This window comes from Suricata suricatta, chromosome 12 (assembly GCF_006229205.1).
Source record: "Suricata suricatta isolate VVHF042 chromosome 12, meerkat_22Aug2017_6uvM2_HiC, whole genome shotgun sequence".
NCBI classification, from domain to species: domain Eukaryota; kingdom Metazoa; phylum Chordata; class Mammalia; order Carnivora; family Herpestidae; genus Suricata; species Suricata suricatta.
Window position 1 is genome coordinate 89147197 of NC_043711.1, and position 14614 is coordinate 89161810.

General features: G+C 44.4%; 1 protein-coding gene across 1 annotated transcript in view; it reads right to left on the bottom strand.

The window, feature by feature from the left end:
- PTPRT (protein tyrosine phosphatase receptor type T) overlaps positions 1–14614 on the bottom strand; it is a 770667-nt gene that overhangs the window by 25843 nt on the left and 730210 nt on the right. The window contains exon 27 of the mRNA XM_029917352.1: positions 12467–12598. Coding sequence (XP_029773212.1) covers positions 12467–12598 — 132 coding nt within the window. The remainder of the gene's footprint in view (positions 1–12466; positions 12599–14614) is intronic.

Sequence of the window (14614 nt, forward strand, 5' to 3'; positions counted from 1 at the left end):
GAGCACTGGGTGTTGTATGGAAAACAATTTGACAATAAAATATGGAAAAAAAAATAAAAGACACAGGGTGGTGGAAAGGCTAAAAAAAAAAAAAAAAAAAGAAAACCCATCTATATGCTGCCTACAAGAGACTCATTTCAGTCCTAAAGACACCTCCTGCAGTTGAAAGTGAAGGGGTAAAGAAACATCTATTGTGAAAATGGATGTCAAAATAAAGCTGGAATAGCAATACTTATATTGGACAAAACAGACTTTAAAACGAAGTCTGTAAAAATAAGAGCACTATATAATAAAGGAGACAATCCAACAAGAGGATATAGCAATTTTAAATATACATATGCACCAAACATGAGAGCACCCAAATATATAATACAGTAACAAACATAAAAGGACTACTTGGTAATAATACAATAACACTAGGAGACTTTAATACCCTACTTACATAAATGGACAGATCGTCCAATCAGAACATCAACTAGAGAGCGGTGGGTTTGAATGACACACTAGACCAGATGGATCTAATATACTCAGAATATTCCATTCTAAAGCAGAATACACAAGTGTACATGGGACATTATCCAGAACAGATCACATATTGGCCCAGGGGAACATACACAACAAATGCAAAACCCTCTAAGTCTCACCATGCATCTTTTCTGACCATCATTCCATGAAAGTAGAAATCAACCACAAGTAAAAATCTGGAAAACCCACAAATACATGGAGGTTAAATAACATGCTACCAATGAATGGGGCAACCAAGAAGTCAAAGGAGAAATCAAAAAGTACACAGAAACATTTAAAAATGAAAACAGTTGAAAACCCTTGGAATGCAGCAAAAGCTGTTCTAAAAAAGAAGTTTATAAAAATACAGACTTACCACAAGAAATTAGAAAAATATCAAATAAATAACCTTATAGTCCAAAGGAGCTAGAAAAATAAGAAAAACAGAAAATCCAAAATTAGCAGAAGGAAGGAAATAATAAAGACTAGAGTGGAAGTAAATTATATAGAAACTAAAAAAATGAAACCAAGAGCTGGTTCTTTGAAAAGATCAATAAAATTGATAAACTTCTAGCCAGACTTCTAAAGAAAAAGAAAAAAAATAGGATTCAAACAAACTCAGAAGTGAAGTGAAAGAGGAGAAATGTCAAAAGACACCACAGAAATACAAAGGATTGTAAGAGAATATTATGAAAAATTACATGCCAACAAATTGAACAATGTAGAAGAAATGGATAAATTCCTAGGAATATATAAACTGCCAAAACTGAAGCAGGAAGAAATAGAAAATTTGAACAGACCAGTTACTAGCCAGGAAATTGAATCAGTAATAAAAGAAAATCCCAGCAAAAGAAAAAAAGCCCAGGACCAGATGCCCTCACAGTGAATTGTACCAAACATTTAAAGAAGAGTTAATGCTTATTCTTCTCAAACTATTTCAAAGAATAGAAAAGGAAGGGAAACTCCAAATTCACTCTATGAGGCCATCATTATTCTGATACCAAAACCAGATGAAGATACTACAAAAAAGACTATTATAGGCCAATATCCCTGATTAACATAGATGCAAAAATCCTGAACAAAATACTAGCAAACCAAATTCAACAATACATTTAAAAAATTATTCTCAGGGGCACCCGGGTGGCTCAGTCAGTGAAGCATCTGACTCTTGATCTCCACTCAGGTCATGATCTCACAGTTCATGGGTTTGAGCCCAGTGTTGGGCTCTGTGCTGATAGTGTGGAGCCTGCTTGGAATTCTCTCTCCCTCTCTCTCTCTCTCTCTGCCCCTTGTGCATGCGCTCGCTCTCTCTCTCTCTCTCTCTCTCTCTCTCTCTCTCTCAGCTTTAAAAAAGCATTCATAAAGATCAAGTGGGATTTATTCCTGAGATGCAAAGGTGATTCAATATTTGCAAATCAATGTGATACATTATTCCAATAAGTGAAAGGAAAAAAAAACCACCCTGGTAATTTCAGTAGATACAGAGAAAGCATTTGACACAGTATAACATCTATTCATGATAAAAGCCCTTAACAAGGTAAGTTTAGAGAGAACATATCTCAGAATAATTAAGCTCTTATAACCCACAGCTAATATCATCCTCAATGGGGAAAACCTGAGAGCTTTTCCCTTAAGATCAGGAACAAAACTATCCATTCTCACCACTTTTATTCAACATAGTACTGGAAATCATAGCCATAGCAATAAAACAAGAGAAAGGAATAAAAAGGATCCAAATCAGTAAGGGAAAGTAAAAATTTCACTATTTGCAGATAACTTGATACTATACATAGAAAACCTGAAAGACTACACCAAAAAACCGCTTCTAGAACTGATAATTGAATTCCATATGGTCGCAGGATACAAAGTCAACATACAAAAAGCTGTTGCATTTCTATACCTCGCATTTACAATGGTACCCAAAAATAAGATATCTAGGAATGAACCTAACCAAAGAGGTGAAAGACTTGTTGTCTAAAAACCATAAAATACTCATAAAGGAAATTGATGATGATGCAAAGAAACAGAAACATATTCCATGTGCATGGAAGAAGAACAAACATTGTTAAACTACACATTTAAAGCAATCCCTATCAAAATACCAACTGCAGTTTTCACAGAAGTAGAACAAATAATCCAAAAATTTGTATGGAACCACAAAAGGCTCTGCCTGAATAGCCAAAGTCATCTTGAAAAAGCAAAGCAAAGCTGGAGGTATCACATCTCTAGACTGCAAGTTATATTACAAAGCTGTAGTAATCAAAACAGTATGGTACTGTTCAAAAACAGATGTATAGATCAATGGAACAGAATAAAAATCCAGAAATAAGCCCACAATTATATGGTAAATTGATCTTCAACAAGGCAGGAAAGAATATTTAATGGCAAAAAGGCAGTCTCTTCAACAAACGGTGCTGGGAAAACTGGACAGCAACATGCAGAAAAATGAAATGAGACCACTTTTCTTACACCAATCACAAAACTAACTTCAAATTTGATTAAGAACCTAAATGTGAGACCTGAAGCCATAAAAATCCTAGAAAAATATAGGAAGTGATTTTTCTAACATTGGCCATAACAAAATCTTTCTAGACCTGTCTCTTGAGGCAAGGAAAACAAAAGCAACAATAGATTGTTGGGACTATATCAAAATAAAAAGCTTCTGCACAGCGAGGGAAACAACCAATATCAAAACAACCAAAAGGCATTCCGAATGGGAGAAGGTATTTGTAAATATTGTATCTGATAAAGGGTTAGTATCCAAAATTTAGAAAGAACTTATAGAACTTAATACCAGAAACCAAATAATCAAAGAACAAATGGGCAGAAAACAAGAACCGACATTTCTCCAAAAAAGAGACCTAGCTGGCCAACAGACACATGAAAAGATGCTCAATATCCCTCATTATTGGGGAAATGCAAATAAAAAGCACAGTCAGAATAGTGAGAATAAAAAATACAAAAAACAACAGGTGTTGGTGAGGATGTGGCAAAGGGGGACCCCTCATGCACTGTTGGTGGGAATGCAAACTGGTGCAGTCACTCTGGAAAGCAGTATGGTGGTGCCTCAGAAAGTTAAAAATAGAACTACTCTATGATCCAGCAATTACACTACTAGGTATTTACTCAAAAGATACGCAAATACAGATTTGAATGGGTACAGGCACCCTGATGTTTATAGCAGCATTACCAATAATAGCCGAACCAAAGAAAGAACCCAACTATCCATCAATAGATGCATGGATAAAGAGGTGATATATATGGAATATATGGAATATTATCCAGCCATTAAAAAAGAATGAAATCTTTCCATTTGTAACAACATGGATGGATCTAGGGAATATAATGCTAAGTGAAATGTCAGAAAAAGACAAATACCATATGATTTCACTCGTATGTGAGTTTAAAGGAACAAAACAAAGGAGCAATGGAGGGAAAAAAAAAACACCCTTAACTATAGAGAACAAAGTGATGGTTACCAGAGGGGAAGTGAGTAGGGATTGGGTAAAATAGGTGTAGGGCACTGGGAGTGCACTTATCTTGATGAGCACTTTGTAAGATACGGTATTGTTGAATGGCTATAATATATACCTGAAATTAACACAACAGTATGTGTTCACTATATGTAATACTGTATGTTAAAATAGAGTTCAATTATACAGCTTAAGAAAGGAGCAACTTTTGGGTAGAAGGTGGCATTCCTTGGGGAGGTATGGGAGACCAGGTAGAGACAGGAAGTGGTTTGGGCAACAAGAGTGTTGTGGGTGGATGTGCTGCCAAACCCCAGGGATGAGGAGGTCGGGGGGTTTAAGAATGAGGATACGCAATGTTCAACCTTTGGTCATGGGCATTACTGGGATTCAAACCCCACCTTGGCCCCAGTACAGCCTAAGCTTGGGCAAACAGGACTCCCTTGCAATTCCCAGAAATCTGTGGGGGTGGCCAATAGACTTGCCCACAGAGTTGGGGAATAGGAAGCAGAGCTCATTTCGATTAAGCCTTCAAAGGCAGAGTGAACTTGACGGACACCAGGGTTAAATGCGGTTAATAGAGGATCGTGTTGAGACTGGGATAAGTTATGAAACTGGCTTAAGGAAACACAGCAAGTGGCAGGGCTAGAACTTGAACTCTGATCTTACAGCCCCAGATTTCTTATTCTACGGTCACCCTCCCTGGAACAGAAGCACAGCCCCTTGCAAAGTCAGACCTGAGGCTCTTGGAGACATACACTTGGGTGTTCTGTGGGTTTTGCTAGCATGTTAGGCTGTGTTTCAGAAGCAGAGAAAAAAATGGGGATATCAATGCTTGCTATTTGCCTTGCAGGCACAATGACAAAAAAAGACATCCCTGAAACATCACCTTGCATTTCTACTGGCAGAATGATGAGCTTGCTTCTCAACTTTTAGGAGGTCTGTGAAAATGCACTATTTTTGGTCTCACCCTCCCTCGCCTTTCTACCTGGCCTAGCATCACCTGAACTCTCAGACTTTCCATGGTGGGAGCCTCAGAACTGGGTGACACAGCTTTGATGTAGCTCTTGTTTGTTTTAAACCAAAAAAAAATTTCTTCCTGCTCCATATACCCAGGTACCAGTCAGTGATTATCAGGCACCTGAGGCCTGGAAATCCTACCGTTTAAATGGCTACCAAAATCTTTCGAATCCTTGGAAGAGGACCTTGGGCCCAAGTCAGTATAAGTTTTGAGGCTTTGGATAAATTTTAAAAAATTTTTGTTTATTTTTGAGAGAGAGAGACTTAGGGTGTGAGCAGAGGAGGAGCAGAGAGAGAGAGAGAGAGAGAGAGAGAGAGAGAGAGAGAGGGAGACAGAATCAGAAGCCCAGAGCCTGACGCAGGGCTCAAACTCATGAGCCTTTGAGCTGTGAGATCATGACCTGAGCCAAAGTTGGTGACCTAACCAACTGAGCCACCCAGGGGCTCCTAAATCTTTTTTTTTTTTCCCCTTGCCTGGGGACCTCAGCTTCCTGATGTGCAAAATGAGGGGAAGCAGAACCTGGTCAAGTCAGTGGGTTACAAAGTGGTGTCCATAAATTTGGTAGGAGGAACCAATAAGATATCTCCAAAGTCATTAAAAGCCAAATGCTATCAGGTTGTTGTCCTGGAGTGGAGGACACCGAATCTCTGGCTTTGGGCTGGAATTACACCATTATGTATTAGCTCTGTATATGGCCTGCTGATCAGAAGTTCATTGGGATAGTTACATTCATGGAAAAATATACAAGTAAAGTAACAAATTATTATCTAATAAATACAGTCTGGGAAAAAAGCTTCCAAAAACAGCAGGTCTATGGAGGAAAGACCTGGGAAATATTAAAGGGTGTTTGGAGATCACTTAGATGATAAAATCTCTACGATATAAGCCAAACAAAGTGTACTCCCTAGAGTGACAAGTGAAATACTGAGAAACTCAGGGGATACTGCACACCTAGCCAATATAATAAGAGGGCAGAATATTCAAGGTATACTAAAGACTTAGCACTTACTATGTGGAGACAACCAAAGTCATCCTGGGTCACATTGACCCCAAACCTGATTCGAGGCTGGTGGGGTGAGGTATGGTGGCCACCTCCTGCTGGATTCTTCCAGAGCTGACCACAGAGCTCAGGAGCAGTATGACATGCTGCCTGGACACTGGCTCTTCCATTCTTTCTGCTTCCTGGTTAGCTCCTTCCTGCCACTTGAGGGTCTTGGTTGAGATGGTTCCAGTTATGGACGATTCCATCATGTTTGATGCCAAAGGGAGTCTGGCAGGTAGATATTAGTTCACTACAATGTCTGCTCCGTGGGGACTGGGGTTTGTTTTTTTGGTGCCTCTTTGTCCTTTGCTATGTCTGGTCTGTGCCTTGTACATGGTAGTTTCTCAGTGAGTGTGTATTGATGACTGAATGATTGAATGCAGCCCAGAAAACATGCTCCTTAACTTTTAAAGACCTCGTCTGGGTCAGCAGGAGTCCTGTGGAGGTGAGCCATCTGCCTTCTTGGCTCTCCCCTTTCCGTTCTCTCACGGCTCCTGACGGACTCTAATGCAGGCGTGGATTTCTCTAGAATAAACCATTTTCCAGTTCCACACTGGTGATTCTGGATGCTCCCATGATTTCGGGCTCACACCCTGCACTGATCCCTACAACACGGGGTCTGAATTCCTGTTTTTAGTTTTATTGCCTGCAGTAGTTTTCGATGGCTCATGTAACAAATTACCACAGATGTGGTGGCTTAACCCAATACAATTTTATTATCTGGAGGTCAGAAATCTGAAATGAGTATTAAAGGGTTAAAATAAAAGTATCACCAGAGCTGTGTTCTTTTCTGGAGTCTGCAGGGGTCAATCCATTCTTCATCTTCTCGAGTTTTTAGAGGCAGCCAGCATTCCTTGGCCTGTGGCCGTAAGGCTCCACTTTCTGTTTCCATCAGCCTATGGTCTGCCTCCATCACCACTGACTCTGATCTTCTTGCAGTCCTCTTACTCGGAACCTAATACGGGGCCCAGCTGGATAACCCAGGACAATTTACATATCTCAACATCCTTAAATTTACCACATCTACAAAGTCCCTTTTATAAGATAACATTCATAGGCTTAGAGACCAGGATGTAAACATCTTTGGGGGGGGGCATGATTCTGTCTACTGCACAGCTTCACCCCATGGCTGGCACAGGGGATTTCCTGAGCTCTCTAAACAATGTGGCAGGTGTGGCATGACCACGATGAGGACTGCTTTTTGGTGTCTGCTCCCCATGAACTCTGGTCTATTCAGAGTGCCCACAAAGATGGAAGAGAGCCTGGGTCAATGCTCTTGGGTGTGACTGGAAAGAATCTTCCTGATGTGCCCACTGGAAACCACACTGTCATTTGCTGGATGTTGTGGTTCTAGGATATTTTATCCCACTAATCTGATCACAGGCCTTAGAGTCCCAAAGAGCTAAAAAGAAATTCTCTAAGGTTGAATATGTAGTTGCCTTCAGAGTCTTTATCTTCAGCCCCCACTGCTTGTAATTGTCTTTGAACAGAAGCCACTGTGGAGAATGGAAGCACATCCGTGGCTGGGGGTGGCTGACTGAATGATGCAGTATAGGACTCTGAGCAGAGGCGGGCAGATCGGGCCAGCAGGGCAAGGAAATAAGTCACTAGAGATGTCTCCTCCTCTCCTCAACCGTATTTGCCTGCAACTTACAGGTAGCCCTGCCACAAGCCTCAACACAAGCCCTTATGGTTGGCCCACAGTCAAACCAGAGGATGTGGCATTCATTGGTCCTCTGATGATGCTCAGGACCTATGACAGACCCATCTGTGTCGCTGGGCTGGCCAGGAAGCTGTAGCTGTCCTGGCATGGGCACGCTGGCAGATAAATGCTGATGCCACTTCAGAGAACCGCCCTTCCAGGTGCTAAGGGCAGCTTTTCTGCTGCTCACGCTGTGTCACTGTTTATTTTCGCAAGGCACCCAGCTGTTGTGGTGATGATATTTATATCAATAAGTGTTCTATTCATCTGCTGATGTTAGGAGATGCTTGCCAGCTGCATATGGCGCCAGCCTCATGGCCCTTCTAAGGCTGATGGTTTTGCAGTCAGAGAATCAATTCTTAGAGGCTGTATCAACATCTGGGGTTGAGAAATCTTCATTCACCCAAGACCCGCCCTGGAAGGGGGAGCCATAGCTAATGACCTTGACCTCTGCTTCTGTGAGTGTCCCAAACTGAGATTCATTGACACTCCTCCTCTGTGCCTGAACTCTAGTTTTGCAAAAAGTGCTTCTGGAAAAGGGGAACAGTGAACAGGCTTTTCACAGGCTCTACTTCATTCCTGAGCCCCTTGGAGTCCACCTTTTTCTCTCACACACCATATTCAGCCTGTCAGGATATTTTGTTGGGTCTCCCTTCAGGGGGTATCCAGAATCCACTCCATGGCTACCACTTAGTTCAAGCTGCCATCGCATCCCTTAGCAAATACACTCCCCTTCTCAGACCGTTAGTCTATTCTCAACACAATAGCTAGAAGGATTTTTTTAAAGGTAAAGGATGTCACTCCTCTCCTCAAAACCCATCAGTGGCTCCCTTTTTCTCGCAGAGTAAAACCCAAGTTCTTCCTAGGACCCCTAAAGGCCTCCATGACCTGCCATGTGTCTGTGTCACCTGCTGCTGCTATCTCCACATTCACTCTGTTCTGGTCACTCAAATGGCCTCTGTCCTGTTCCTCAAATCCACCAGGTGTTGTGCACCATAAGGTGTTGGTGTGGGTTGTCCTTTCTCCCTGCGGTGCTCTCCCCAGAGATGGTCACACAGCTCATTCTCTCACCTCCTTCAGCCTTTAGCCTCTACTACAAAGCTGTCATCATCAAGACAGTATGGTATTGGCACAAAAACAGACACATGGACCAATGGAATAGAATAGAGAGCCCAGAACTGGACCCACAAGTGGATGGCCAATTAATGTTTGACAAAGCAAGAAAGAGTGTCCAATGCAAAAACAGCCTCTTTAGCAGGTGGTGCTGGGAGAACTGGACAGCAACATGCAGAAGAATGAAACTAGACCACTTTCTTACACCATACACAAAAGTAAACTCAAACTGGATAAAGAACCTGAATGTGAGACAGGAAACCATCAAAACCCTAGAGGAGAAAGCAGGAAATAGCCTCTTTGACCTCAATTGCAGCAATTTCATACTCGAAACATCCCCAGAGGCAAGGGAATCAAGAACAAAAATGAACGATTGGGACCTCATCAAGATAAAAAGCTTCTGCACTGCAAAGGAAACAATCAAGAAAATTAATAGGCAACCGACAGAATGGGAAAAGATCGTGGCAAATGACATATCAGATAAAGGGTTAGTATCCAAAATCTACAAGGAACTCACCAAACTGCACACCCAAAAAACAAATAATCCAGTGAAGAAATGGGCAGAAGACATGAACAGACACTTCTCCAGGGAGGACATCCAGATGGCCAACAGGCACATGAAACGATGCTCAGCGTCACTCGTCATCAGGGAAATACAAATCAAAACTACACTGAGATACCACCTCACGCCAGTCAGAGTGGCTAAAAGGAACACATCAGGAGACTATAGATGTTGGCGAGGATGTGGAGAAACAGGCACCTTCCTGCACTGTTGGTGGAATGTAAACTGGTGCAGCCACTCTGGAAAACAGTGTGGAGATTCCTCAAAAAACTATCCATAGAACTCCCCTATGACCCAGCAATAGCACTGTAGGGATTTACCCTAAGGATACAGAAGTGCTGATGCATAGGAGCACATGGACCCCAATGTTCATAGCAGCACTTTCTACAATAGCCAAATCATGGAAAGAGCCTAAATGTCCACCAATTGATGAATGGATAAAGATGTGGTGTGTATATATATACAATGGAATACTACATGGCAATGAGAAAGAATGAAATCTGGCTATTTGTAGCAAAGTAGATGGACCTAGAGGGAGTCAGGTTAAGCAGGTTAAGTCAGGTAGAGAAGGACAGATTCGATATGTTTTCATTCATAGGTCTAACAGAAGAAACCTAATAGGGGACCCTGGGTAGGGGAAAGGGGGAGAAGAGCTAGAGAGAGGGAGTGAGGCAAATCATGAGAGACTCTTGAATACTGAAAACAAACTGAGGGCTGAAGAGGGAGAGGGGAAGAGGAATGGGGGTGGTGGTCATGGAGAGGGGCACTTGGGAAGAGCACTGGGAGTTATATGGAAACCAACTTGGTAATAAACTAATAAAAAAATAAAATAACTTTTGTCACATCTCAAAAAATATGCTTATATGTGACCTTCTCAATACAGCCTGCCTTGATCACTCTATTACAATTGTATCCCATGCCCCAGACCCGCCTTCCGATCCTCCTCTTGTTTTTTTTCCAAACACTCATCACCTTCTAACGTATAATTGAGTACATTACAGGGACTTCGTTACATATTGTCTCTTTCACTTTAGAAGTTGCACCAGAGATGGGGATTTGTTGTTTTGCTTCCTCTGTCTGGTTCACAACAACTTCTAAGCACCTAGGATAGCTTCTGGAAGGTAGCAGATACTCCACAAATAGAGGTGAAGGATGAGTGAATCTCTCCTGAATGTCTGTCATGTGCCCATTCCTCTGGGCACTCAATCACATCTCGATAATCTGCTCCTCCCCCCACCTCCTCCTGTCTTCCCCCTCTTGGCCAGCACATCCCCAGATGCCTGACTGCTCAGACTTGAGCTGCTGCCACCATCCACAACTTCTCCTTCTCGTTCCCCTCCCGCATCCAGCTGCTCTGCAAACCCTTAGACTTCCATCTGGGAGCCCAGCTTTCAGGTCCAAGCACTAGTCCCACCTCCTGATTACTACCTTCCTTTTCTGTCCATCTGCAGAATCCACCTCCCATCCCCTGGCTTCCAGGTTTCCCTCTAGCTTTTTCTCCTCACTGGTCCCTAGACTCAACTTTCTAACAGGAACTCAGTCACACTACGGCTTAAAATCTGCACATTCTCTCCTCCCTAGATAGCAGATACTGTCTAACAGTGCTCCTAGGAACCTTGAGGATTCACAAAGGCAACCAGAGTCCTGACTCTTGAAGAGACACTGGAGGACCAGAAGGCCAGTCTGGGGGAAGCTCAGCTCCCACCCCAGGTGGCTTCACCATGCACCTCTTGATCACACGTGCTTGGGCAACACAGTGCTTACATGAGAGCTTTTATTCAAAGAAAAGGTTCTCTTGCTTATAAAATAAGGGTCTGACACCAAGCTGCAGGCCAAGGCCCAGACTCTGAAGCCCACACGGGCAGCCCTCTGCAAGCAGGGCCCTGCTGAATTTTCCAGCCTCACCACCCTCTTCTGCTCCTGACAGACCCCGAGCCCCAGCTCCACTGCAACCCCAGCTGTTCTGCAGACAGGCCACCCACAGGCACGCTGCCTGGCCTTTGCCCCAGTATTTCCTCTCCTCCGAGTGCCTTTTCCCAGCTCACTCACCTCCACACCCCCAAACCTCTGCTGCCTCCTTCAAGGCCAAAGTCACCTTCTTTTTGAAGTCTTTCCTCGCCCTCTGGGCAGAATTAATTGCTCCCTGTTCCCGGCCAGCACAGCACTTCGAGACTGACCTCTATTACAGCGTTGCCACACGAGGTTGGGACAATTTGCTCATCCGTCTCTGTAGCAAGACTGTGAGCCCCTGCAGGGCTCGGACCACAGCTCAGCTCCACTGTATTTTATTCCCACACAAGGCTAGCAGGCACACAGGAGCGCACTGAGCTACTCTGGGTTTCTTTCAAGACCGTGAAAAGATCTCGTTTCAAAACCCCAAAAGGATATTCCCACTTTTCCCACTCAGGAATGGCTACCCTGCTCTGGGGACTTGGGCTCCAGAAGCTGTCCCGTGATACGTGCTTTAGGCATAAGATGCTTGGAGCCATCAGACCCTGGGGGGCTAAAGCATGAAGTCGGCCTGGACGTGGGATCATCTGGGATGAAGCCAGGATCGCCAGGGTGGCTAGTGGGCAAAGGGTCCACGGTTCAAGCTCCAGGTTCCGTCAGTGCTGTGTGCATCTCCTAGGGTGCAGGCTGGGTGGGGGGTGTGGCCAGGCATCAGAATATTCTGTAGGGCTAGTGGTGCTCGGTGGTGGGGAGGCTCAGTGTGCTCAGTGTGACTGGAGCAAGACCCTACCTAACCAGTGCCTGGGGGCTGAAGCAGAATCCATCTGGATGGAGAGGGAGGACTGGACAAAGCCTATAAGCAGGGAGAGTCATTGATGGAAATGAGAGGGCTCAAGAGTGGCAGGGCCTGGGAAGAGACCTCCAGCCTCCACTGCTAGCAGGATGGGCTGGATTGGTGCTCAAAGGCACACAGTGCCCATCAAAGGGCAGCTCAGTTAGGCAGAAAAGCACTATGCTGGCTCTCAGGATCTAACCTCCAACTCTAGGGCATGGCTGCCTGAGTGCCCCTGAGCACCTAGGGCAGTGGCCGGGGCCCTCCTACCTGGGCAGTGTCCATCTCATTCAGCATCACCACGGAGGAGCAGTTGTAATCGAACACCAGCCTCCAGAAGTCTGCCACAGTGTTGGGTAGAGGGTGCTGGGTGACCACGAAGGCGGCAGGCTGCTTGTGGCTCTGACAGAGGAATGACATAGGCTTTGTAAAATATACATCCATCAGTGATGTTCTGATGGTGATGAGGCTTGGATGGCTGCCAGAGGCCCCCCGAACCTGCCAAACAGACTGCACAAACACCCACCTGTTCTGTTATCTCTGGGTGCCCAGGTGACAAGAGGGGGCCTTCTCATAATGAACTCATTCTCCTCCAAACTAAGACATTTCATTAGGAAAGTGTCACTCGACTGGGGATTATTCAAATAAATTATTTATGTTGTGGAGCTCAGCAAATAATCATCATTACAATATGAAATGAAAGATTCTGGATGCAGATTTGCTGCTCCGCTGGCCAAAGCACCTCCTGGGACATTAGGGGTCTCGCTGTGATCCTGTGCCCATGATGCTGGAGGAGGGGTTGGCTCAGCTCAAGCCTCCTGAAGGGGCTTCTACTGCAGGAGGCTCTCCCCTGCCCCAAGGCCTGGCTGAAGACGGGCACTATGTGCTGAGACAACGGGCAGTGGAGGGTGCTCAGAATTTAGAGGCAAGAAGACCTGGGGTTCAAATCCAGCTTTCCAACTGTAGGTTGTAAGTCATGTATCCATCTGTCTATCCACCCATCCATCCATCCATCCATCCATCCATCCATCCATCCAAGCATCATTTGTAGAGTGTCTTTTTTTTTCTTTTTGGTGGTAAGCCCTGGCCACTTATAGGATCTTTCCAAACTCAGGTTCTTCACCTGGAAAAGGAGAATCACAACTCCCAAGGGGGTATTGTCATATGGATTGAATGAGATTTGCATTTGAAAAGACCAGCACACAGGAATGGACTGCGAGCCCACTGGCAGGGCAGAAACATAACTTGGTTCTTCATCCTTGGCCCTAGTGCTGTGGCTGGCACATGAGACACCCAGTCTAGGTCCAGCAAACAAATCGATACACTCAGTGCCATGTTACAGGTGGGGAATGTGAGGCCCCCAGACACTACCTGTGATAGTCTGGGCCACACTGGAAGGTCTGACTGGACCCACTACGTTATGGTATCTTGTGAGGGGTTTGGAAAGATTGGAGGGCTTCTCCTTTAGTGGTCTGTGAAACTGGAGATTATCGATAGCCTATGTTCTTAAACTTTCTTGAGAGACAGGCCTTGTGGCAGACACAGCTGTTCTCAGTAGAGTGTCGAGTTGGCAGGAAGATGGGGAGGATAGAGGGCTTGTCTGTCCAAACCAGGGGAAGACCTGGGCAAAGACCCCACCAACCATATCACATAAAGCACCTGTCCGTTCTGTTATCTCTTGATGCCATGGGCAAAAAAATGCCTTGCAACTCTGGATGCCATGTAGGCACAAGGCCCCTGTCTTCCAAAGACGTTCTTCTGGCCAGTGGAATGGTGAAAGAGGGGAGTCTGGGAGGGCAGAATATTTAATTTCCCCAAAAGTGAAACTCCAGCTGCAGAGAGCAGGTCTTTGAGCCATTTCTAGACACAGAAAAGAATCTAGATTTTAAAAATCAAAAGACAGGATCCAGACCCTGGGCTCCACCGTTTCTGATCTAATTGACCTGGAGACAGTCATGCAAATACTCTGAGCCTCGGTACTTCATGTGGAAAATGGGGACAATGACACCCAAACACAGAATGAGTCAGGGCAAGTCCAGGGCCCGACATGGTGCCCAACACTTGGTGAATGTTCGTTCTCTCTCCCTTTTCCTGTCTCTGTGATAAATGCTCTATTAGGCCAGCAGGCCTGACAAAGCCCTATCTGAAAATATGTTCAAGATCCGTGCTCCTGCTGGGTTTCAGGGATCAGCCAGCCATCCATTTCATGAATAACATCATCCTTTACCAGGGGAAACATTAAAAATTAACCCAGAGGACTTCATATTTTTCTGCTGGGAGCAAAGCTGCTATGGTTACCGGATAAACACGGACTGACCTGGAATACAGATAAGGCCTTTTTTTTTTTTTTTTTTTAAGAAAGGCAAAGGCCCAGTGATGGCGCACAGGAGAAATGCCTTGTGGACGAAGAGAACACAA